This window comes from Vollenhovia emeryi, unplaced genomic scaffold (assembly GCF_000949405.1).
Source record: "Vollenhovia emeryi isolate VEMERY1.0 unplaced genomic scaffold, V.emery_V1.0 DF939222.1, whole genome shotgun sequence".
In the NCBI taxonomy this organism is placed as follows: domain Eukaryota; kingdom Metazoa; phylum Arthropoda; class Insecta; order Hymenoptera; family Formicidae; genus Vollenhovia; species Vollenhovia emeryi.
In genome coordinates this window covers 44,147-68,794 of record NW_011967144.1, presented here as the reverse complement: position 1 = coordinate 68,794, position 24,648 = coordinate 44,147, and the positions used below count along the sequence as shown (strand labels likewise).

Sequence of the window (24,648 nt, the reverse complement as noted above, 5' to 3'; positions counted from 1 at the left end):
GAAAATTCGAAAATTCGAATCTTCGAAAAATTCGAAAACTTCAATTCTCGAATAATTTCTACGAAGCTTCGAATCTTCGAAGATTCGAAGCTTCGAAATTGAAAATCTTCGAAGAAAACTTTCAGCTCTAGCATCGACATCGAAATAGTCACATTGACGTAGATTCGACATTGTTTCGACATCGATCAACAAGTCATTTCTCGCTGGGGACTATTACACGGAGAGAATTCTCTCTTAAAATTTACCCTGGAAATGGTGTAATTGTTGAACAACTTGGCATTTTAAAGAACTTTAGTTTTTGAAATTTTACCATACAGTTTACTAGTAATTCCACTCAAGTATACATTTTAATAGTATAAACTCTATGGAAAAAATTAAAAAAACTCTCGTAAAGATCTTTCTCTTAAAATTTACCCTGGAAATCGTGTGACTGTGGGACAATATGGCATTTTGAAGAAACTTGTGAGTTTTTTAAATTTTACCATACGGTAAAATTTGAAAAAGCTCTCACAATTCTTTCTTTCAAAATGCCGTGCGCCACGATTACACGATTTTGAGGATAAAATTGAAGTGGAAATTCTCTCCGCGTAGATTTTTCTGCTCGTTATATCACCAGAGAAGTAAACTCTTTCTTCACGATTCAACGTCTCGTGCGTTCCGGCGTTTCAAACAGATTGAAAGATTACAGAAACCGAATCAGCGTATTTCCACTGTTAAAAGAATATAATGTCGAGAGCGATAATTGAACCGTTCCCTCCGCCTCGGCATTTCGACTTTGCGATTAACGAGAAACGAGCGAGCAGGAAGCGATTGTTCGGGTAACGACGGGCCTCGCTTCCGTCATTCCGCGTAGATGGACGGCCGGAGATACGCGGGCGCTTCTCAAGAAATTTAACAGGTTCCTTATCTCGGTCGTTGCGTTAACGACGTTATTTAACGTCGCGGAGTCAGTCGCTTTCCCACGAGGCTCTTTTCGCACGCGGCAGCGCGCCGAGGCGCCGCGCCACGTCGCGGAATCGTCATTGTCTCGGGCGCCCGCGTCGCGGCTCCCTACGGAAATTCTCTCGGGACGCGAAATTGCCGCGCGCGTGTACGTATACCTGCTGCTTGCGTGCAACGCAGGCGGAACGCAACGCGCGTAAACGGTATGTTCTCTCCTTACCAGGGGGGCGTCCTCCGCAGCGACGTGCGTTGCCAGGAATGTCTTCCAACGGTGGAGTTCGGACTCCTCGGGTTTCTACAAAGACAGAAAGCGCAATGACAACGATGTGTGCGCGCGGAGTTTCCGCAGAGTCGGCAGAGATTCTCTCGCGGTATAAACGAGCTCGCGATTCAAGGAGGGGTTTATCTCACGCACGAGTGATTGGTAGCCAGCACGAATGGCGCTAAGAGTAAATCGAACGTCTATGCATTACGCGTTTGAGCCATTCTCGGTTGAGAGATTTAACCAAGTCTCATTGTAAGATGAGAAGATTTTCGGAAACGTATCGAACGTAGCTGGTTCGGTGGAACTGTTGGTTCCCGACGTTAATCGCGCTGATTAAGTCTCGGGCAATCGCTTCGCAGAACTTTCTTTCTAAATTAATCCTGAAAATCGTGTATTCCTGGGACAACGTGGCGTTTTGAAGAACTTTGTGAGAGTTTTGTAAAAAGATTACTGGTCTTTTAAAAAATATTGGTAAAATTTCAAACAACTCTCATAAAATTCTTCGAGATTGCCGCGTTGTCCCACGATTACACGATTTTCAGGGTAAATTTGAAGAGAGAATTCTCTCCGTGCACGCGACCGCGTAAAAATACGGGGAACAAGATCGAATAACTTATGAACGAGTGGCTCTTCATCTCGTATTAATTTTGCACGACGAGCAGCTTTTTCTTCCTTACGCGGCTGTTTCATCGTGAGGTATTTTAAAAGAGCAGCGCACAACAATGAAAAACAACTATTTTGCATTGTTAAAGGTCGCGCGTTTATGCATCGGCGGAAAAAATGAACACAGGAAATCGCGTCACTATCGAGAATACCTCAGCGCAACGGACGCGAGTACCGTAAAGCGTACTTTTCAAAGTGTATACGTTTCCATTTATTATGTAACCCGTGTGACTTGCGCATGCAGATGGCAAGTCGGTATTGTTCCAAGGTGATAGACATTGTATGCGCCGCTGCTCTTACGTAAACTCATCGCAGCGTAAAACTGCACAGGCACCACTTGAGATTATACCGCATTTTAGCATTCGCGCGCCGTACACTCGGTACTTCGGAAATAACCCGCTACATTCCCGCGACCGATGTTACGTATCGAGCGAATAACGGCAGGAAGCAATTGACATAATGGAAGGCCTCAGTTCGCTTTTGCTCTCTTCTTGCCTGGATTAGAATCGCGAGGCGACCACCGAGTGTTCCGACGCGCGTGCGAGTCGCGCGACTCGATTTCCGTCATGCAGATTCGATTATACCCTCTAAATTTTTTCGAGTGGAATCTCGCTCCCTCGGAAGGCTCTTTCAAAAAGTGAAGTTGCCCGGCTGGCGTGCAACTTCACTTTTTGAAAGAGTGCCGTTACCCCCACGGAAAAATATATATTTAAAAAAGCAGGTGAAAATATATGGTAATATATTTCATACATTCGGCGTATAAAAATTCGTGAGAGAGAAACGTCGTAGAGTCGTAGAAGAGTGAGATAGCCTATGTTGCTCTCTCACTCGCGGGAATTTGACAAACTCTTATACGGCCAGTCTCTGATTACAGAGTCTCTATTACTTACGAGTTCGGCGGCCATCTTTAAGTTGGAGTACTAACGACTTCACTTTAAAAATAACACTGAAACTCTTCGCTCGAGTAGAGTGAAGTGGTCAGCGACGCCATGACTCGAGTGCAAATTTCACCTCAAAAATTTTAGAGAGTAAAATACAATTGATTTGTCGAGAAAAATTTCGCGGGGTCACCAAAGCGCTTCAGAAGCAGACTCTCTCAGTTTTCATCGGTTTCGTTTCATTCCTAATTGACTGTCGCAATTTCCATTCATTTGCCACAAATCGAACCGCTCTGCGACGCCGTTTATCGTTTCTTTTTTTTTTCTAAATTCCTATTCCACCGTTAAGACCGAATCAGCAACTGTGGACTCGGATTGAATTGGAATTGGCGATTGACGATTGTCCTCTAGCCAATGAGAGCAAAGCGGCCAGTGACCTAATCGGCTCTCATTGGCTAGAAGACAATCGTCAATCGCCAATCCCAATCCAATGCGAGTTAGCAATTGCCAGTCTGCTTCGGCCTTCAAATCGATTCGCTCAAATCGGTTGACCTCGGATTTTGTCTCTGCCGATTACTTCCGAAGCCGTGAAATTACCTAACGGCGAAAGATAGATCGCGCCCCATGAAATATTCTCGCGCGAAGGAAACGTAGAGTGGAAAAGAAAGTTACTTATCCTGCACAATGATCTCGAATCGCGAGCGCGTATCACGAGCGAAGACACCGATGCTTACCTGCGCGAGTTGGTGCCGGTCGGCGAGGGCGCGGAGCTGCTACCGCCCGGCGACTCCGGACCGTCGTCCACGTCGACGGAGTCGCCCTCGACGGAGCCGAAGCCCTCGTAACTCTCCTCCTCGTCGTGGCAGCCGATCTTGATCGCGGCGCCGGTCGTCGCGGCCCGCCGGTCGTCCTCCGGGCTCGCGGAGTACCGGCCCGAGTCCGTGAGATTCGAGCTGACGAGGTTGTGCAGGTCGACCGACATCGAGAGCGAGGGCGGCCCGCTCCGGTTCCACTCGCGCGGCCCGGCGCCGTTGGCCGCGCGGCCCTCGTCCTCGCGCGACGCGCTGCCCGCGCCGTCGGCCACGCCGCTACCGTTAACGGTGGACGTGACGTTCGCGCTGGACGTGCGGGAGCTCACCATCCTTGGACCCCGCGGTGGGCCCCGCCGGAGTGTCCGCGCCGACGAAGGGCGCTCTCATCCGCCGCCGCGCCACGCCGCGCCACGCCGCGCTCCGTCGTTGCTGAAACACCACGTCCGTGAGTCAGACCCGAGGTATGCTAGGAGCGCGTCCGCTTCGGGAGTAACCAGCGGTGTAGCGGACGAGAGAGAAAGGGAGACGCGCGGAGGAGAGTCGTGTCGTTGCCCGCGAGAACTTCTCCTCCCTCATTCTCATTCGACGAGACGTCGGGGTCGAGGTAAACCTGTATGTACGCGGGCGACGCTTTTCACATACGTACGATTTAAATCGGTCTCGAGGAAGGGAACTCTTGCCGTCTTTCATTCGCGATGACGAGCGATACGAGAGGCGCGCTCGACGCCCCGAGTTTGGAGCCGCGGTCTTATTCTGCGTTTCGCTGCGTTCGTTGTATTAATCACGTTACGTCAGTTTCCTGGCAAGATTGTGCAACAAAGGCAAGCGTATATAATGTATTCCAACGTCGATTATATGTTAACGAGACAATGCAGCCAGGTTGGGGGGATAACGACAGCGAGATCTCTTAGGCGAATCTCGCGTTAATAACCGAATGACGTCGCGAAATTACATTCGCACGAAAACCCCGGATAACGTGCAGGTCCAGAAATCGAATTTTCACTTGAATAACTATCTGAGAAATCAAATTGCCGAGATCAAATTAATTCACGATTCGATAGATGAAGAATCGAGGGAAATAAACTGAGCTAATGATCCGAGCTGATTATCGGAGCGCCGGTTAAGCTGGTGCAACACTATTGCGCGATTCGTGATTCGCACACTGACAATTTTTTTTAACTAAGTAAATAGATTTACTTAAAATTAATTTTTTTACTGAAGTAAATAGCTATTCTATTTAAATAAAAATATCAAATTTCAAGTAAATCTGTGTATTAATAAAGATTTTATGAGATAGAGAATATACTTGTTACATGAAATCATTGTTTTTGCCAAATAAGAAATCCAATTTTCTTCGCCGTAAAACTTATATCTTGGTAAACATTTTATAGAATTAAAGTAAAATTTTTCAAATTTAAAATTATCTACCTTCAAATTTCACTTTAGAAAAATAAGAAATATGAAAAGTAAATTTGGACACTTTAAACTTTTATTTAAGGTAAAACTTACTTTAAGAATTTAAAAGAAAACTTTAAGAATCATGAAAAGTATGTGATACAATTTTTAATACCACGTGCGGTTTTCTTTTTACGAGAAAGTGCTATGCCGCGCGGCCCTCTAGCGGGAACTTCGACAAGCTTGGCTATCTCAAAATTACTGTAAATGTCGAAAATTACTCTAAAATTTCTTAAGTATACTTTTAACTTCTTTAAGTAAACTCTTAGATATGAAAGATTACAATAATCAAGCTTTTTAGTCGACATTAACCGGCCAGTGTTTTAATACGGAAAATTTATTGCGAAAAATATTACCTCAGCCAGGGTTTGGACCTGGACTTCCTTTCTCTCTAGGCGGGCGTCTCACCAATTCGAGAGATAAGAGAAGTCCAGGTTCAAACCCTGACTGAAGTAATACTTTTCGCAATAAATTTTCCGTATTAAAACACTGGCCGGTTAATGTCGACTACAAAGCTTGATCATTGCTATTATATTACTAGCAACTTAAAGAGATTTTTACGTCTGAAAGATTACCTTTAAAAACTTTAATTTCATTTAAAGTAAATTTTCCCAAGGGATACTAGTCCTGTAATAACAGGTAAAGAGTTGTCGAAGTTAAGGGCATGCTGGAGTGATTCTGCACTTTGTGCATCTCTTGCATCTAGAACTGTCAATGAAAACATTTGTGTAATATACAAATTATGCGCGGCTTTTGCATACAGAGCCGACTAGTTTCCGCTGAACAGACTAAATCAGAGAACAGCATAGTTAGTGGGAACTAGTCGGTCTGTACGCAAAAGCCACACAATTTGTATATTGCACCAGTTTTCATAAACTGACAGTTCTAGATGCGAAAGGTGCAAAAAGTGCAGAATTCCTCCAGCATCCCCTTAACACGAACGAAACGACAAATAACAAATTACGAGCAATAAACTGCGAATCACGAACGGTGCGGTAAAGCCCGTATCAGACTACGGATTGAGATTGAGATTAGATTGAAATTTGACCAATTAGAGTAAAAATCATCAAACATGAAATTAGTAAACTTCACTGTGATTGGTCAAATTTCAATCTAATCCCAATCCCAATCCGTAGTCTGATATGGGCTTAAGTAATACCGAATGTCCAGCGAATTTCTGCGAATCACGAATCGCGCGTTACGAATTGCGCGTAGTGTGGCGCCCAGCTTCGCGCGTCACAATTTGAATAAAGATGAACAAAGACGCGTCCGACTGAAGCACTGCTTAAAACCAGCTCGGTTTGTTAACCCCTTCTTATCTCCTTCGATATACCATTAATTTCTCTCGACCGCATGCCACCGAATTTCAACGCGAACTAACCGGATTCCGCGTGGATTGCAGAAAATGCAAAGCGCCGCCGCTCGCTCGTCGATTTATGCAAAGGAATCTGGCCTCCTTTCCGATCTTTCGCCTTCGTTCTTGCGCAACGCCCGCTGACATCGGCCGGTAAGCGGCTCGCGGTCATTATGCTAATGAGGTAAACACAGACATCGCCGTGTCTAGGTATGGAACGACGGCGAGATCTCGTGATATCCCCCAGTTTATTAAACGTGTGCATTCGGGGGACGCGCGGGGGGCGGAGAAAAGCGTGAGAACTGCCAGGCGAGTCACGGTACAGCGAGTGCCGAACCCGCGAGAGTCGTCCAAGGAGAGAACGACGCGCCTATGATGAATTATTTATGTGGAGTCGACTGAACTGTTCTAGTCGTATCTCCCATCTGCCGTGCTCCCCGCGTGACTCACGGTTTCATTAAGCCGCGAGGATTTCGTGCACGTGCCGAAGGATTTTAGACAGGACGTCCCTTCCGCTGTTGGATCTTCGACGCGTCGGAATGTGCAGCGAGTATGCCACGTCTCGTGTAGAAATCCGGATGCACCGCCGTTTATTCCGCGGCTGAGGCAGCGTTAGTCAATTAGGAGAAACAAAGCGGCTCTTACCGGTTATAATGCGAAACCGTTGTCGGTGAATCAGCGATGCGAGAACAGTGGATTCGCTAAAGAAAATGACGATGCGCACGATTGAGGCTCGATACGTACAGGTGTTTTGCAGTCGACTTTAACGAATCGAGTTTAAGAAGACAATAAGGCGTAGATCGTTCTTAGGTTTTTAGCAAATCATGAGTAGCTACGACAGCGAAAATGTTTCTTTCAGTGCAGTTTTATCTTTCATAACCATGAGAAGTTTGCTAGACTTCACTACACATCTCCACTACACATCTTCCACTTTGGGCGAACGAAAAGATTCGAACGCTCTGCACTAAAAAAGAAATCTGATAGATTCAGCCACTCGTCTGTTAGAAAACGAACGAATCAGAATTCCTTTAGGATTTACCAGATGTGTAGTGAAGTTCTAGCAAATTTCTGGTTATGAAAGATAAAAGTTTGCTAGAACTTCACTACACATCTGGTAAATCCTAAAGGAATTCTGAATCGTCCGTTTTCCAACAGACGAGTGGCTGAATCTATCAGATTTCTTTTTTAGTGCAGACCGCTCGAATCTTTTCGTTCGCCCAAAGTGGGACCTCGGTCGTTTTATTTATCGAAACGGGAGCGACGTTCATAATGAAAGTCAGCCAGCGACGCCGAGCTGAACGAAAATTAAGAGATATGAAGTTAAATGTAAAGAAAGTGCAGCGACAATAACGGCCTTTGTATAAATCCCGCTTAAGGGAAAGTTGAGCGCGACTCCAGCAAAGAAGCTGTCATTAAAACCGCGGTTCCGGAGCAGTTTGCGGAACGTTCAAGATCCAAGGCTCCAACCCGCCGCGCCGGCAGCAACACGTAGCGGGTATGGCAGTGGCATCGGCAGATGATCGTTTTAACGATCGGTCGAACGGTACCGGTCGCGCACGTGACGTCCGCGACGCGCCACGCCATGTGTCGTAAAAGCGCAGCTGTCAAGTTCAAAAGAGCTTTTAACGTGCGATAATCGTATTACCGTAACGCGATAACCGTTAACTGGAGCACTGGCAAGTGTACCTCCTGTTCTGCGTCTCCTCGCAGCGCTCGTCTATATTTATCGGTAAGCACCGTGTCATTCGGAGAAAGAAAACTTGCACTCGAGAGGCCGAGTAGTTCGAGCTCGATTGTGTGTGTCCCAGATACTGCGGTATATCATTTCAAAACGTCAAGGCCCGGGTTTTCCAACGTCGTTAACGTTCGTTCATTCTTTTTAACTCGTTCTTTGTTCTTTCCTAAAGGAACGGTTAGAAAGACACAACGGATGAGTTAAACTAAGATTAAGCGAACGTTGGAAAAACCCAAAGGGCCCAATTTCTACCCAACGTCCATTTCTACCCATGCAGGTCGATCAATTTTCATCTCGGTTTAATTGCCTTTAATCCCTTTCCAGTTCCAAAAATTCTACATTCGTAGAAAAGGACGTAAGAGAGATTAATGAAAAGAGGGACGAGTCATATTACTTCTCGTTATCTTTCCTTCTACCCTGACGACAAAAAAAAAGTTGCGTGGGTTTCCCGAAGATTGAGGATCCCCGATATACCTCGTTCTAAAATAATGGGAATGAAACGCGAAGCTATTTTAATAAATATCGATCGATTTGACGTCGAAAGCGGTGTGTCCCCGATCCAGGACGTTGACGCTCGATCGAAGGAACGGGGATAATCGGGAAGATCGACTGATAATTCGTTGCATTCGTTGCGCCGCTATTGTCCCGAGCGGCTGCGCGATGCCTGTCGCGGCGCGCGAGCCTTAATTAACGGAGCGAGTTCTTACGTTACAGCGGATTGGAAATCGAAATCGGATCAAGGAGATACGCGCATAACGCCGCGTAATAACACGGTGTAGTATCATGTACGTTTTACCTCCACACATAAATTTATCGAGCCGCCAGGCAAGCGATTATCGCGCACACGTTCGCTTTTCAAGCCGACTACGGGCGACCGATTTAGGACCTTCCCAGCGAGAAATGACTCGTCGATCGATGTCGAAACGATGTCGAATCGACGCCGTTTTGACGCATCATTCCCCACTGGATTAGAGCAGAAAGATCGTTCACGATTCACTGTCGTAAGACTCGAGTGTCGGTGCCGGAAGTCGGCGCGCCAACAATTGTCGTAGACCCACTCGTATGTCGCCTCGCGACGCGACAGATGCTTTTGTGCGTCGACTTCCGACATCGATTTGCGTCTTAAGCCTTGTGTCCACGATCCAAGAATTTGGTTCAAGTTCTAGTTTCGAGAAATGTGTAGCCAATCAACCTGCAGCTATTCCATAAAAGCTGCAAGGTGATTGGCTACGCATTTCTCGGAACTAGAACTTGGACACAGTTCTTGGATAGTGGACACAAGGCTTTAGGGTCAGAGCAGAAAGCAACGTAATAGCTTACGACAAAGACGCAAGCGTAAACGTAGATAGCGCACGAGCTTTGGCATAAAAGTAACGCCATATGTAGAAAAGCGTGTGCGCTATCTACGTTTACGCTTGCGTCTTTGTCGTAAGCTATGCATTACGTTGCTTTGTGCTCTGACCCTTACTACGGATTCGTGAACGCGATAATCTTTCTGCTCAGGCCTTTAAGCCCGTATCAGACTACGGATTGAGATTAAATTGAAATTTTACCAATCGGAGTAAAATTCACTAAACTTTACTCTGATTGGTCAAATTTCAATCTGATCTCAATCTCAATCTCTTCGTACACGGAGAGAATTTTTTCTCAAAATTTATCCCGAAAACCAGAATGGAATCGTGGGACATGGCATTTCGAAGAATTTTATGAGTTTTTTTTAATTTTACCATACGTTTCATTAGTAATTATACTTGGCATACATTTTACTGGTACACCCGGAAGAAAGTTTCTTCGAATCAAACGAATTATCTTTGAATTTTGACCTTGCTAGATTTTTACTTAATTTCACAGAAATGATTTCTTTACCTTAACCAAAATTTTATTTGAACGAGACTGGAATTTCTAAGAGAATTTACATCTATTTAAATCTAGCAAATGTTTTAGTAGAAGTAAATAAAAATTCAATAGATTCAACATGATTTCTGCGTATCTCGCCTTGTTTAATCTAACTAAATCTTTTTTCTGGGCGTAGAATGTGTGGTAAAATTTCAAGAACTCTCATAAAGATCTTCAAAGTGTCACGTTGTCCCACGATTACACGATTTTCAGGGTAAAATTTTAAGAGAAAATTCCGTGTGGTCTGAAACAGGCTTTACTCCGATTAGATCGTCCGCGTTTGGCACGCGTGTTTTCTTTTTTTTCCCGCACAGGACACCTCGGTCGAGATCGCGGCTTATCGTGCGCCGTGCCGTAATCTGCGCTCCGTGCGGCTGCCGTGCGTCACGCTCGGGCTGTTTACTAAGCGCGCCGGGAGCAGGACCAGGCGTTTCGGTCTCCAGGCACTTGTCACTCGGAACGGAATGCGTAGATGCGTTTCGAATTGCGCGGCGTGCCGAGATTCCAGTCCGCCTATTTAGAGCGGGCTCGAAAGCGCGCGCGGCGGAGATATATTTAACACGCACCGAGAGATAATACTCGTTCTTCAACGGCACGCTGGTATCAACGTCCCGCTTGCTCCTGTTAACGCCCTGTTACCTGCGGCCACTCGCTCCTCGACAGCCGACCGATTCTCCAGCATCTCTCAATCTTTTTCGGGAGTCGAGATCGCGCCCGAAGAATTCTCCAGCCAGAACCCGGTGAGAAATGACTCGTCGATCGACGTCGAAGCGATGTGGAATCAACGTTGATTCAACATCAATTTGACGAAGTCGATGTCGATTCAACATCGACGAATCATTTCTCACTGGGAAATTACTCGTCGATCGACGTCGAAACGATGTTGAATTGACATCAACACCGTCGACTGATGTCGAATTGACGTCGATCGATGTCGATCGATATCGAAACGATGTCGAATTGACGGCGATCGATGTCGAATTGACATCAACACCGTCGATTGAAGTCGAATTGACGTCGATTGATGTTGAACGATGTCGAATTGATATCAACACTGTCGAATTTATATCGAATTGACGTCGATCGATGTCAAATTGATTTCAACACCGTCGATCGATGTCGAAACGATGTCGAATTGGCATCAACACCGTCGAATTGACGTCTATTCGACATAAATTTGTAGGTATCGCTCGATATCGATCGACAAATCATCTCCGACTGGGTCTCATTGTTCTCGCTCAAGACCGAGTGTCGTCGCGACTCGCTTTTGTTTTTCCATCGGCTGCCAGTCGCAGTTTTTCCGCTCGCGCCCGTCGCGCACGTGACATTTAAGAGTCGCGTGTAAGAATAGCTCCCCGCCGATTAGAGAGAAACACAATGCGCCTCGAGATTTCCGATCTCGCGGACGCCCGACGTTCTTCGCGGCGGCGATCGGTGACGCAATGGAATCATCAGCTGAACGACTGGCGTAATAAAAAAGTCCTTTTATTTTAATAAAATAATATCTTTCCAACACACATGCGGATCTTCTGCCCTTCCTTCTCAGGCGGTTTCGCAATCGAGAAATGAGCCACGGTTAAAATGGACTAAACGCTAGACTAGACCGAGCGAACCACGCTCCGTTTCCAAACTGGACACGCTCGTATTGCACACACGTCGAAATTAACAATTCGGGCTGAGAATACATATGTATACGTATGTTACAAAAAGTGGTGTCGGGGAAAGAGAGAGGGGCAGGGGGGGGGGGAAGAAGAGACACGAGGACGAGATCGAAGGTCTGTACAGTGGAATTTACAGTAAACGGCGCGCTAAACAGCCATTCGCGACTAAGTCTCCGAGATATACGCTCGCTTTTCAGACGCGCAAACCGATCTACTTTCCCCCGCTCGTCGATCGATTCGGAGCCGGGTCAATAAGAACAACGTTCGGGCGACGCGAGGCTCGATCTCTTGAGAAGAATGCGCGATCGAGAGATCGAAACGTCTCTCTCTCCCCCCCTCTCTCTCTCTCTCCTCGCACTCCTGTCCCCAACGGATCTCGGAATTCGAGAAACCCAATGGCGAGGCTACGCGTCGAGGATCGACGCCTGCTACCGCCGCGAGAGGACCGATCAGCTCCGAATCGAGATCGCGAGGGCTTCCCACGGGGAGGCCTGCGGCGCGTCCGCTCCGCGTGACCGTGAGCGGAAGCGGGATTCCTGGAACTTGACTCACCTCGGCGTCGCTCGTGGTGCGGCACGAAGCCCCAGCGGCTTGGTGGTGTATCGGCGCGACGCGGGAGACCGCGTCCGCGCGGCAGGCGACGTGCACAACCCCGAGCGTATTATCGTAAAACCGCCGCGCGGCTCTGGACACCTGTGCACCGCGCGCGCGCGCGCGCGAGACGTGCACGCCGCGACGCCGTTCGCCCGGGAATGACGGGAGGCGCGAGAGAGGTAAGCGGGACCACAGAGAGCCGATCGGGATAACGGCGTGCGATCGGCGGCGAACTGAGAGGAGCCGCGGGAGACGCGGACCGCCGCTTTCGCGACGAGCGACGAGCGGAGCGGACGGGGAACCCGATCGCGGAGCCACCGACGGTGGGAACGCATGCGCTCTCGTCCGCGAGAGGCTATCACGCTGCACCAGCCAGCGCGCACCGCCGATTCGGCACTGATGTGTACGTACGGCGTTGCACGGTCGCGCAGCGGCGGCGCGGCGACGGCGGCGGCGGCGGTGGCGGCGCACAGGTGTGTGCGTCACGGCCGGTGTATCCGCCAGGTACGAGAAAGCACCAGTGTCGCTCAGCCGTGTCGCCGCGGCGTCTCCGTCCGCGCAGCGGCGGACCCGACGCCGGGGCGACCCGGTTGATGACCCACCTAGAGCTGTACATTTAATCGCGGCGTATGTATCGTACAACGGTGACCCGTGCGGTCGCGCTCTCGCGTTGTGCCGACGTGGACCCCCGCGCGGCGGAAGCCACCCTCCTCGCGGTTCCACTCTTCGCGGCCCGAGAGAACGGGGGAGCGAGCTCCCCTCGGTAGCACGCGAGCTCCAGGGCTCGATTTTGGTCGTGTTAAAGATGCTTTTCAGTGGCCGCCCAGTCGGCAAAACTGTTACGGCAGATTCGATCAGAAACTCGCACCAAAAGCATATAGCCGTCTGCGTCCGCATTTGGCTTTTGTTTTGGCAACAGAGTCTACAAAACGCGTGCGCTGTCAACAGATCGTCAGCGGAAACCGGGCGGGATCTGCGCGGCGCGGTTTGACGACGGATTGACAGTAGAAACTGAGCGGAATCGCCGTTTCCGTTTCTCCGACTAGAAAAATGCGTAAAACTAATAAGGTTTCCTGTATGATTTTATGATTTCTATCTACACATTCGTAGATAAGAGAGTTCACTTCAGTACCAGAAAGACGGTCAAGGAATCTCACGTGGACGTGTGAATGTATAATACCGCGCGTGGTTTTCTTCTCACGAGAAAGTGTCATGCCGCTCGTCCATCTAGCGGGATCGTTACAATATAAATCGCCGGCGAACAACGGAGTTTGCCACCAATTTGTCGAAAAGTTGTGTCAGCAGATTCCGCTCGGTTTCTGCCGCAGTCTGTCACCATAGGCTTGTTTTCTGTTGTTACACTGGCGAACCAGTGCAATAAATTAGAGTAAAACGAGTATATTTTTTTCTCATTCCAGCTTAGTGCACTAGTTCATCAGTGCAACAATAGAAAACAAGCCTTGCGTGAGCAGAATCTGCTCGATTTCCGCCGCCAATCTGTTGTCTAAACATGTTATCAAGCTTTGTTATATTTCTGTCTGATGTTCCGCCGACCTCGTGTGATACATCAGTTCCTGTATGCAATCTTTCTCGCAATGCAGTCTTTCTGCCTGCAAAATTTCTAGTGGGCATTTAACGAAATCTCTTTTGATAGATTTGGCTGTCTGGGTGCGTTCGGCACTGCGAATCTCTGATGTCGGAGTGCTCTCTTGCGTTAGGGCGAGGGAGAATGAATGAATAGAATGAAATAGAAAGAAAGGTGGAGCACTCGTACGCCTCAGATTTAGGCTGATGGCAGAGAACAATCCGTAAGGGCTTAAAGCTCGTATGAGACTACGGATTGAGATTGAGATTACATTGAAATTTGACCAATTAGAGTAAAAGTTACTAAACTTGAGATTAGTAAACTGTGACTGGTCAAATTTTAATCTAATCCCAATCTCAATTCGTAAGGCAAGGCAGAGAAAAACTTAGGGCGTATACAAGAGACTTTCACGACTCAAGCTTTTCTCTGCCTTGCCTTACGTCTACGACTAAGCAGTCTTAAGCGTTTACGGATCGTTCTCTGCCATCAGCCTTACAATGCCGAACGCAGCTAATATTGAGCCAATGTTGACTATAGAATAAGTGCAAATGTTGCGTCAATAATTATATGATATTAGATTTTAGACTGGAAGCGCATCGGCCAAGACTTCCCGATATAACGCGAATACAATGACGGTACATTGTTGGACAATGTTGGGAAAGGATTGCATTACTTCCAAATATTGCGCTACCAAGGGACTGGTCCTTTTCTTGTTTTCCTATCAAGATTAGATGAATGGCCTTGTCTGCGAGCACGCTCCGACCCGCGAATACATGAGGAGGAAACCCAGGGTGTCCAGCAAACTCAATGAAAAACATTCCCTGACTTTTTCAGGTTTTCTAGGACCCGGAATCATATGTGATGCTTTCGTTTTGCTTAACTGCATTTTGTTTGCAACTTACTAGATAGTAACTTACTTAGATAGTACTGTTTAGTAATTCATCTTCTTTTATAGTTTTGTCTCGGTTGAACGCATTGAAATTAAATAACACGACGATGAAAATATAAATTACCGACCACGCTTATAAATAAATTGATGTTTAGCAAAACGGAAAACTAGTGTACCGAGAGCCAAAGATTTTATTTTCTAAAAACTTTAAATTATTCAGAAGAAATGCGAAACGATGTAAAAAATCCAGATAAACCGTAAAATTTCCTGACTTTTCCCTGACATTTCCAGATTTTTAAAATCCCCTGAAAATTCTCGGTTTTCCAGATTTCCCTGACCACTGGACACCCTGAAACCCGTAATTCGTTCAACGTTTTGAATTCGGTCTTCGACCACACGTCGATCGGCGCTGCGTGGGAAAAGAAGTAAATAAAATGCTCCGACTCCCGAAGACTTGCGGTCGCTCTTCGAGGAATAGGGATTTTTCGTTTGTACCGGGCGCTTCAGAAATAAGTGGTCAAATTTTAAAGAAAAGTCATATGAACTTGCGTCTGGAATCGCGTCCTTTTTCTTCCATTCTTAGGTTACTATCCCATTTGACAAACTTTCAAGCGGGTTGATTGCAGGATAGAAAAGTTGCCGAGTCTCGTAATTTTACTGTCAGTAGAACGCCCTTTTGACGGTCTTATTTCTGGAACACCCTGTACGTTCACATAGACGAGGACTCCTCATTCCTTGAGGAACGGTTTACGAACACCGAGGATCCCGCTTCCTTCGTGCGGCCACACTGAATTACGAGACCGAATGACGGCGAGGAAGAGCCAATTGACTTGAACGCATGGACGCGGGCAGAAAATTGACGCGATTCCTCGCTTCTCCGACGCGTTTGCGCGGACGCGACACGGTCGCGGCGTGAAAAGAAGAGTCTCGGGAGCCCGCGGTCTTAAGTTAAGTCTTGGCCGTCTGCTCGGCGTCGGCGGACTTTTTGTAGACCTCCTTGTAAACGAGCTCCTGCATCTGCATTCTGAGCAGCATCCGGCGGTCGGCCGGCAAGGTGCGGATATGCGGCAGCAGGCTCATCAGGAAGTAGTAGTTGTCGTCGAAGCGGCAGCTGCCCTCGAGGGGATCGACGCCGGTGAGGCCGACGCCGCCGTCGCTGTCGCTCATCAGGACCTGCTCGGGCGAGATGTTCTGCAGCATCATCTCGTTCTCCGCGAGATTGTCGGTGACGCTCTGGAACTCGAGGTTGTCGAAGCTCTCCTCGGGCTCGCGTTTCACGTCCACCGTGCCGCGCCGGCCGTCGCCGCCGTCCAGCTTGAGCTGGTGATGATGATGGTGATGGTGGTGATGGCGGTGGCCGACGCCACCGTCGCCGGCCATCGACAGCAGATGGTCGGCGATCGCGTCCCGATCGTCGAGGCCGCCGTCGATGCCGGACGTCGGGACGCCGTTCTCGCCCTCGCCCTCGCTCTGCTGCAGCTCGTCCTCAGTCTTCGGGATGCTGCGCTCCCAGATCGGCGGCCGCGGCAGCATCTGTTCCTTGAGGAACTGCAGGCTCTTGAAGTGGATCCATACCGGCCGGTTCCGGTGGAACTTGCTCTTGCGGTACACCTGGTCCTTCTTCAGCTCGGCGCGGAATGTGTCACGCAGGCCCTTCCACTTGGCCTTCAGCATCGGCTCTGTAAAAAGGATTCATGTCGGAGGCTCGCTTTGTCAGGGAGATTCGACGATTCGTCGGTATCCTAAGGATTCATCGAGCCGCTTCCCCCTCTCTTCTCCCTCTGCACAATGACTTATTCCATAAGTAATGCGGTTATCAGGGATATTTTTGCAACGAGATAAAACAAAGACGGCATTTTCATTTTTAAGGAAAAAAATAGATATCTCTGGGACCCAATATAGGAATGTCTTGGTTCTTCACATACGCGTCACTAAACAAACGGTCGAGTCAAAGCTGATAACATTAAAACGAGCGGTTCTGCGGAATGTCTCTGCGGACTGGCACAACCGGAAAGGAGGTCGATAGCGGAGCGAGTGGAATATTTTATTCCGTACTTTCATCTTATTTTCTCGGGAGGAATCTGACTTCTATCAAGTCTCAAATTTCGCTCTCTCTTTCTCGTTTCATTTAAGCAATAGGTGTCTCTAAAAAGCCGCATTACTCGTGGAATGACCCAATACCCTATCGTAGAATTGGGGAAACTCTAGGTACATCTTCGATCATACTCTGATTAATCTATCAAGTGATTGGTCTCAAACTTCGCTCTCTTTTTTTCGTTTTATTTAAGCAATAGGTATCTAAAAAGCCACATTACTTATGGGATGACCCAATATTACAGCGAGAAATGACTAGTCTATCGTTGTCGACATCGACAATTGATGTCGAATTTGACAATGGCCGCGTTCAGCAGAAACCCAAATACAGCACAGAAAGTTAAAATAATGTCGCTGAAACGTTGCAATGTTGAATGTTAAAGTATAAATACATTTTCTACGTTGAATCTAGGTTACTGTTTGTACATTGAGTCTTTATGTTGCTGCAACGTTAAGACAATTTCGAACAAATTATTTTTTGATACTCAAATAGATACTTAAAAAATGTATAATTATGAAATGTGTATATTATTGCAACGGTCAGAAATTTCCTGAAAAGTTCCGTAATACGAGGTGCCGCGTGTCGTCGAGGATTCGATAACAACAACGGGACCGCATGCATATATCGACTGCGTTAGCGCGCGCGCGCGCACGACGCATTTCCGCGCATGCGGCCTCGAGTCGAGCGACTCGTGCGTGCGTGCGTGCGTCCGCGGCTCGTGCGTTCGATTGGAATTACGATCGGGAGCGCGACGAGGGATCTCGCTCGGTCGTCGTGCGGCCGGGATACCGCAGGTAAGGTGTCCCCCGCGGTGCAGCGCGGCACCGACGCGAAGTTGTCCTTCGCCGCGCACTTCGCGCCGGCTCGCGGGGCGAGTGAGGTTAGGGCGCGACGCGCGTTATGTCAGCGGCTCGCGTAACGCGGTAACGGTACAACGAGCCTTGAAATTAACCCAGAAACTATATTCACAATAACGCGAAACGTTTAAGGGCAGTAACTGTACCCGAATGAAAGTAACCCACGAGGTCGAGTGCGAAGTCTCAAATCCGCATCTGCGGACTGAATTGCGCTAAGAATTGCAGATTCATCGCGAGACTTTTCTCGCGTCCGGATTTCCCCGGGGAGGGAGTCCGTTCCCTCCGTTTCCTCGAAAGAGCCCCGGGCAGAAAGTAACTGTTGGCAATTTTATCGTGCGACGATAAGTCAGTGTCGGAAGGCAACGCACGGAGAATTGTCGTAGACGTGTAACGCATTCGGGTCAAGGCCCGAACGCACGCAAAAACTTGAGCAGTAAAACTTAAGAGAAACGACCGCAGCGGCTGTCGAGAACGCGAGCAGCCATCTTGAAACTTGAGCGATGCTGAAAATTCCGATTGGTTGAAATTCTCAAGTTTTAAGTCTCGCTGCTTAAGTTTCTTCGTGTGTTTCCAGCTTCGGAGCACAAAGCGACGTAATAGCTCACGACAAAGACGCAAGCGTAAACGTGGATAGCGCCGCAAGCTTCGGCGTAAAATTAACGTCGTATGTAATTGGAGATAAGTACGACGTACGCCGAAGCTTGTGCGCCGTCCACGTTTACGCTTGCGTCTTTGTCGTCAGCTATTACGTTGCTGTGCGCTCTGACCCGTAGTTGCATCGCGACGCGAGACGACATACGTCCACGACAATTGCGAGTTGACTTCCGACACCGACTTGAGTCTTACGACGAAATCGTCAACGGTTACGACAATCTTTCTGCTCACACCCAAACTCGGACGAGGTGGTAGCGGACCCAGATAGCACAAGACACCCCTACGAACATTTTAAGAATATGTGGAAGATTCCATAGGTCATTCTTATATATTTAGTATCTTATGTTCGTGGAACATTCGACTGGCACTCGTAATTTTCTTTCGAATGTGAAGAGAATAATCTATCGACTGTACACAGTTGAAAGATTTGCGTTAAATTTAACAGCTATCACATGCCCCAAACGGTCCACACAAATTTTTGTGTTAATTTAATATGGATATGTTAAATGATCGCACTAATACTCTGTTAATATTTTAACACAGAATAAATCTCAAAATACACAACCCTGGTAAAAATTCCGTTAGAAACGGATAGAATATGCATTAAATTCTATCCGTTTTCGCGAAACGCATAGTAGAACAGTCAGAAACAGATAGAATTTAATGCATGTTCTATCCGTTTCTAACGGAATTTTTACCAGGGGACTAACAGTAATGAAGCTCCCAATCGACCATAACTGGCAACGTGTTTTTAACACAGAAAATTTATTGCGAGAAATTTTTTTTTTCATTTCGCAAAGTTCCAGCAGAAGCACCTTGATAATTTTCGCGATTTAAAACGAGGATCTTGAAATTCGTCATTTTGACGGAGCTCGTTGTCTAACGTCACAGTATCTACAGCGAGAGCAGCAGTGACATCGGGATATTTTTCAGCGCGCGACCTTCGACGTGAGGTGCAATCTTAAAAAGGGACTCCGCCAGAAGCGCCGAGGGTGAATTCTCCTTCCTCTCGGTAGACACGTGTTTTCGCGGGCGTCAGAAGAGAGCGCCGTTTGTCGGGAGCGCGCGCGTATATTCGCGTGCCATTTAAAACGAAAATGAGGGTTTTAAACGTCGCGTTTTCCCCCCCGAGATGACCGATTCGGCCAGGCGGCCTTGAGGTCTCGTGAGTCATCGCTGACAGAGAGGGAGAGAAAAAGAGACGTGCGGTCGCGCCACGTCCCTCCTCGACCTGGCGACTCGCCGTCGCGCTCGTCGCGGTGCGCCCACGATCGTCGCGACGCACGAGTCGCCCTCATCCTTTCCGGAGGAGAAGAGTCGTCGCGCGCGAGCGGGCCGACGCATGGGCGAAGGACGGGGCGGGCGCCTGGGCAGCGCGCGTTGCGTCGCGGCGGACGAGCGAGCGTGCGTGCGAGCGGTACCAGCGGGAAGACACTGGGGTCTTAACGAGACACGTACTGGGCAGATTGAATATCGCCGCGATCTCCATCCAGACGCGGTTGGTCACCTCGCGATTGTGATAGGAGATGTGCCTCTGGTTCCAGAGCGCCGGCCGCTTGTAGACCTCGGCGATCAGCCGGTTCGCGTCCATCTTCACCTCGTCTCTCATGCTTCCTTCGCTTCGACGTCGTCGTCGTCGCCGTCGCCGTCGTCCGCTTCTTTCGCTTCCTCTCGCCAACTCGTACCCACCCCCGGCGGTTCGGGGGAAGCCCGCGACGCTGGCGAGTGGCGGACCGACGAGAACAAAGTACGGGCGAATACTAGCGCCGGGATAGCGATTAGCGCGCAGGACGCTGCTGGCGGGTGACGATCGATTCGCGTTTCGCCCTCGCCTCGCCTCGCTAGCGCTAGCAGCCACGCTCTCCCGAGTACCTTACCTCCTCGCTACCCTCGTCCTCGCCCTCGCTCGCGCCCGCGCCCTCGCCCGCGGCCTCGCCCTCGCCCTTAGCGTTTCGTCTCGCCTCGTCTCCTCTCGCGCAAGCGAATCGGACGGGCCGAGGGACCGACGTCTCATTCGCCTCGTCCTCCCGCCTGCGTTCACCGCACGAGCGGGTGGCGGGCGAAATACAGCGACGAAATAGCTGCGCATTTCATTTTCCTCGATAACGATGCACGCCCTGCTGGAGATCGCCCCCGACGAGGGCAGTTTATTCGCGCGTCGCCTCGTCGCGTAGATCGCGATAAGCATGCACATCCGTTCTCGCGAATGCAACATTTGCGCGAATGCAATATTTGCGCGTCCAATTGATTGGGCATGCGCATGCACGTTGCCTGCGACCTTCGCGGTCACGAAAAGGATCTCACCCCTCGAGCGAACAAGGGAGAGGCCCCGAAGCCTCTCTCTCTCCCCCTCTCCTAAAACTCAGTCCTCTTGTTTTCTGTCCTTCCTCATCTAGGGCTTATCGTGAATAGGAGCATTTCCAGATATCGTCCCGACTGCACCCCCTGATGATGACAATGAAAGACTCGGAGTTGATAGCGCAGGGCGCGGAGGCGCGTCTCTACAAGGGGCTGTATCTGGGAAAAGTGTGCCTGATGAAGGAGAGATTCTTAAAAAACTACCGGCATCCGGAGCTGGACGCTCGCCTCACCAAGGACCGCATCAGGGCCGAGGCCCGCGCGATCATTCGGGCGAAGGCCGCAGGTGAGGACGCGCGCGTCCTTCGACCTCGCTCGCGTAGCACGTAAACTTGGCCCTTTCTGTTCCCAAGGGATAGCGACGCCGGCCCTGTACCTGGTGGACATGGAGCGACGTAGCATCTACATGGAGTACGTGGAGAACGCGACGGTGCTGAAGGACTTCATAGGCAGGAACATCTCGGGGAGGACGGACGTGGATCGTCTGCTGGATTTCATTGGGCGCGGGCTGGGCACGCTGATAGCTCGGCTGCACTCGCGGCACATCATCCACGGCGATCTGACCACGTCGAACGTGTTGCTCAGGAACGACTCGAACGAGCCGCCCTACGACGACCAGTCCGAGGGTAACGAGACGGCGATTCTCCTCGCGAACGCTGGCGTACGAGCCGCGGATGCGAGATGAACGAATAAATTCCTCCGCGTTTTGACCTGCGTCTAAAAATCGGCGATGCTGCTCTCCCCAAAGTCCTTGGAGTGAAATACTCACCCTTCTTCTTCTTCCAATGCACATCCATTAATGGATATTTGCGACCACATTCTCCATTCTTTGTCTATTCCTAGCCGTGTGTGTTAGATCTCCCGCACTCGCAATTCCGGAGCAGCGCCCGATGTTACGTAGCAATGACATTTTCTTTCGTCCCAATCCTCTCCTTCCCTCTATCTTGCCTTCAATTATCAGCTGCAGGAGTTGGTACTTTTTCGCCACGCGTGACGTGCCCCAGATACGCTGTCTTCCTTTTCTTCACCACTCTCAGCAGCTCACGATCTCTCCCCGCTCTCCTCAGGACTTCTGTGTTAGCTATTTTTGCTGTCCACGGTATTTTTAATATCCTGCGATACTCACCCTACTGGAGTGAATATTTACTCCAGCAGAGTGAACATTTATTCCAACAGAGTGAATATTTCACTCCATGGCAGCAGTTTTACTCCAAACATTTCAGAGAGCTTCGAGCCGAAAAGATAGTTTTTTTTATGATAAAAATACGGCACTCTCTATATCCATCATAGATAATCCGTTATCTCTCTGTACATCGCAATGTCATCGTTTCTCCACAGCCGAGGCGCAGTTCGTAATGATAGACTTCGGGCTGGCTCGAGTAGACTCCACGCTAGAGGACAAGGCCGTCGATCTGTACGTCCTCGAGCGATCGCTGCTGAGCGCGCATTCCGAAGTGCCGACATTGTTCTCCCGTATCTTTCATCACTACCAAGAGCATTATCAGAACAAGAAGCAATACGAGCAAGTGCTCGCCAAGTACAAGCAGGTGCAAGAACGCGGACGCAAGCGCTTGATGATAGGCTAGAGCAGCGGTAGCCTCGTCCTCGAAGATACAAGTCCTGAAGATACGAAGTGTACAAATATATTTTTATAGCGTTTACAAACCGCTTTCGTACGTGGATTAAGTGTGTAGATTGTAGACACGCGTGAACGGAACGTGCGTAGAGTTCGATTCGAGCGGTTAGAATTAAGATGCGTAACTTGAGAAGGTAAGAAGGTCTTCTTTATACAGATGAATCATACTTGTATGTAACAATATGTAACAGTATACGAGGAGTCGGTATACAACGATGTCTATTGCGAGGGAATGACTATTGCGTACGTATAATGAATTTGGCAGCAGCGATGATCCGCGATGGAAAAGCTATTGCTCCTTATCCGTGGTTTGTAAATCAGTCAAAATGCAATCCCGAGTATATGATAATCCAGGTCACCTGTGAACGGGCAAGACAACGTACAGTGTAAGAGAACGAGAAAGAGAGAGAAACAAACGGGAGAAATAAAGACACCGAGCTCACCAGAAAACCAGCGAACGAGGTCATGAATCCCTCCTTCGTCAATTCCCACATACCACCGTACTCCTCCTCGTCAATTTGTTGGAAACTGCTAAAGTATAAATATGTGATCCCCGCATTGACTACTACGAATCTAAAACACGTAAGAGCGTGCGCGATGAATGTCTGCGACTTGAACTGCTGTATGTATGCTATCCAGCGAGAAGTGTCTCGTTGATTCGATGAATTATTTCTCACTGGGTAGCAAAGATGATTAAAAGGAGACTAAGGCCTGGTCTGCAATGAGTTGTCGTTGGTTAGAAGTCGGAACTGTATGTTGGTCCTTTTTCTTTCATCCAGAAAGAAAAAGGATCGACGTACAGTTCCGACTTCTGACTAAAGCTGATGGCAGAGAACAGTCCGTAAGCGCTTAAGACTCTTAAGTCGTAGACATATGGCGAGGCAGAGAAGAACTCAAGTCGTACACAAGGGACTTTCACGACTTACGTTTTTCTCTGCCTTGCCTTAGGCCTGGTCTACAATGAGTCGTCGGTCAGAAGTCGGAACTATAGGCCTGTTCTTTATTACTGCACTACTGAACTAGTGCAATAAGTTAAAATGAAACAAATAGATTACCTTTCATTCCAACTCATTGCACCAGTGTGCACTAGTTCAGGAGTGCAGCAATAAAAAACAGACCCTATATGTCGATCCTTTTTCTTTCCGGGCGAGAGAGAAAGAACCGACATACAGTTCTGACTTCTGACTAATAACTCATTGTAGACCGAGTCTTACATCCAAGACAGTCTTCAGCACTTACGGATTGTTCTCTGCCATCAGTCTAACGACCAACAACTCGTTGTAGACCAGGCCTGATTGTATACACTTACAACAACAGAGCTATAAAACCTTTCAGCGGTATAAGGCCCCATCCTATGCCGACGATAATACCGATCGCCTGTCTCGCCCAGTATATCACGTCGAGAAACTCCTCCTGCGACAAAGAACGGGGAAATATTGTAGAGATCGGTTTTTCCTCTCTTTTTTTTTTCCGAGGACAGGACCTCGCGGCGCGACTCGGGAGGGTTATGTTTACCTTGTCCGGCCACTCGGAGTTCGCGGTGATCGCACGTGTCCACACGCTAACCTCGCACTTGGCCCCGTTTCCGTTCCTCTCCGTCCTCGTGCGCGACATCTTCGGAATGTCTTCGGAAGGCTCGCGATCGCAACGTGAATTCACACACGGACCTCGACTGCGCCGCGATTACGCGAGCATCGCCGCGTCAACGCGCGTGCAACGTGTATCCGGGGCGAGTGTGTGACCCGCACTCCTCCACCTGCTCCCACCGGTCTTGTCGCCACCAATTAGCGAGCGGTGCACTGGTGGAAAGACTGGGAACACTGCAGACTGCGGGCGAACAAGCGCGCGCGCGAGAGAGAGAGAGAGAGAGAGAGAGAGAGAGAGAGAGAGAGAGAGAGAGAGTCAGCACAGAGGGCACTGTCATTGTTGAGCAAAATTCTCTTTTCATTTAATTATTAAATTTTATATCTGATATTAGAATCTTTTAAAATTTATAATTTTAATGATTCTATGTTGATTGTTACATTTTAATAGTAATTTATGTGCAATTATCATTAATTCAAATTATTCCGTTGTTTCCACGAAAACTCAATTTTTATCTTTCGTTTATAATTATTTTGTTAACCATACCCGTATATCGTTCGTTATCTATAAATTTTGTTTGATATGAAAATACTTTTGCGAGAGCACAAGAACGACGGTAATCATTTCTTGTAACCTTTTGAGTGCTGGACACGACCTCGTTTACGAAATCATTATTAAGAACATGTAACAAGCAATAAACAGCATAATCAAAAAGCGTAAAGCAATTAATAGTGT

General features: G+C 48.4%; 4 protein-coding genes across 7 annotated transcripts in view; 1 reads left to right on the top strand and 3 right to left on the bottom strand.

Annotated features, from left to right (window-relative positions):
* LOC105560750 (rab11 family-interacting protein 4) overlaps positions 1-13,167 on the bottom strand; it is a 32,742-nt gene extending 19,575 nt beyond the window's left edge. Inside the window, exons 1-2 of one of the 3 annotated variants that reach the window (XM_012010126.1) lie at positions 12,214-12,632; positions 1,163-1,237 (exon numbers count right to left, since the gene is read on the bottom strand). In XM_012010126.1, coding sequence (XP_011865516.1) covers positions 1,163-1,237; positions 12,214-12,590 — 452 coding nt within the window. In that variant the 5' untranslated portion in view covers positions 12,591-12,632. Of the gene's footprint in view, positions 1-1,162; positions 1,238-3,482; positions 3,905-12,213 lie in introns of those variants that run through there. The other 2 variants (XM_012010125.1, XM_012010124.1) reach the window with 2 other exon arrangements.
* A 1,071-nt stretch (positions 13,168-14,238) lies between these two features.
* On the bottom strand, positions 14,239-20,716 carry LOC105560747. The gene is made up of 2 exons (XM_012010120.1): positions 19,794-20,716; positions 14,239-16,408 (listed from the first exon to the last, which is right to left on the bottom strand). The coding sequence occupies exons 1-2, from the start codon at positions 19,942-19,944 to the stop codon at positions 15,678-15,680; spliced, it is 882 nt and encodes a 293-aa protein (XP_011865510.1). The 5' UTR covers positions 19,945-20,716; the 3' UTR covers positions 14,239-15,677.
* Positions 17,476-22,774, top strand: LOC105560748 (TP53-regulating kinase). Of its 2 annotated transcripts, none has more exons than XM_012010122.1 (4): positions 17,476-17,618; positions 20,748-20,979; positions 21,047-21,319; positions 22,032-22,774. In XM_012010122.1, the coding sequence occupies exons 2-4, from the start codon at positions 20,784-20,786 to the stop codon at positions 22,277-22,279; spliced, it is 717 nt and encodes a 238-aa protein (XP_011865512.1). In that variant the 5' UTR covers positions 17,476-17,618; positions 20,748-20,783; the 3' UTR covers positions 22,280-22,774. The 2 variants fall into 2 exon arrangements, with proteins under 2 accessions (XP_011865512.1, XP_011865511.1); XM_012010121.1 differs by having other exon boundaries at positions 20,732-20,979.
* On the bottom strand, positions 22,456-24,143 carry LOC105560749 (uncharacterized protein C20orf24 homolog). Its single transcript, XM_012010123.1, has 4 exons — positions 23,845-24,143; positions 23,639-23,742; positions 22,773-22,902; positions 22,456-22,688 (listed from the first exon to the last, which is right to left on the bottom strand). The coding sequence occupies exons 1-4, from the start codon at positions 23,941-23,943 to the stop codon at positions 22,647-22,649; spliced, it is 375 nt and encodes a 124-aa protein (XP_011865513.1). The 5' UTR covers positions 23,944-24,143; the 3' UTR covers positions 22,456-22,646.
* Between the last annotated feature and the right edge of the window lie 505 nt (positions 24,144-24,648).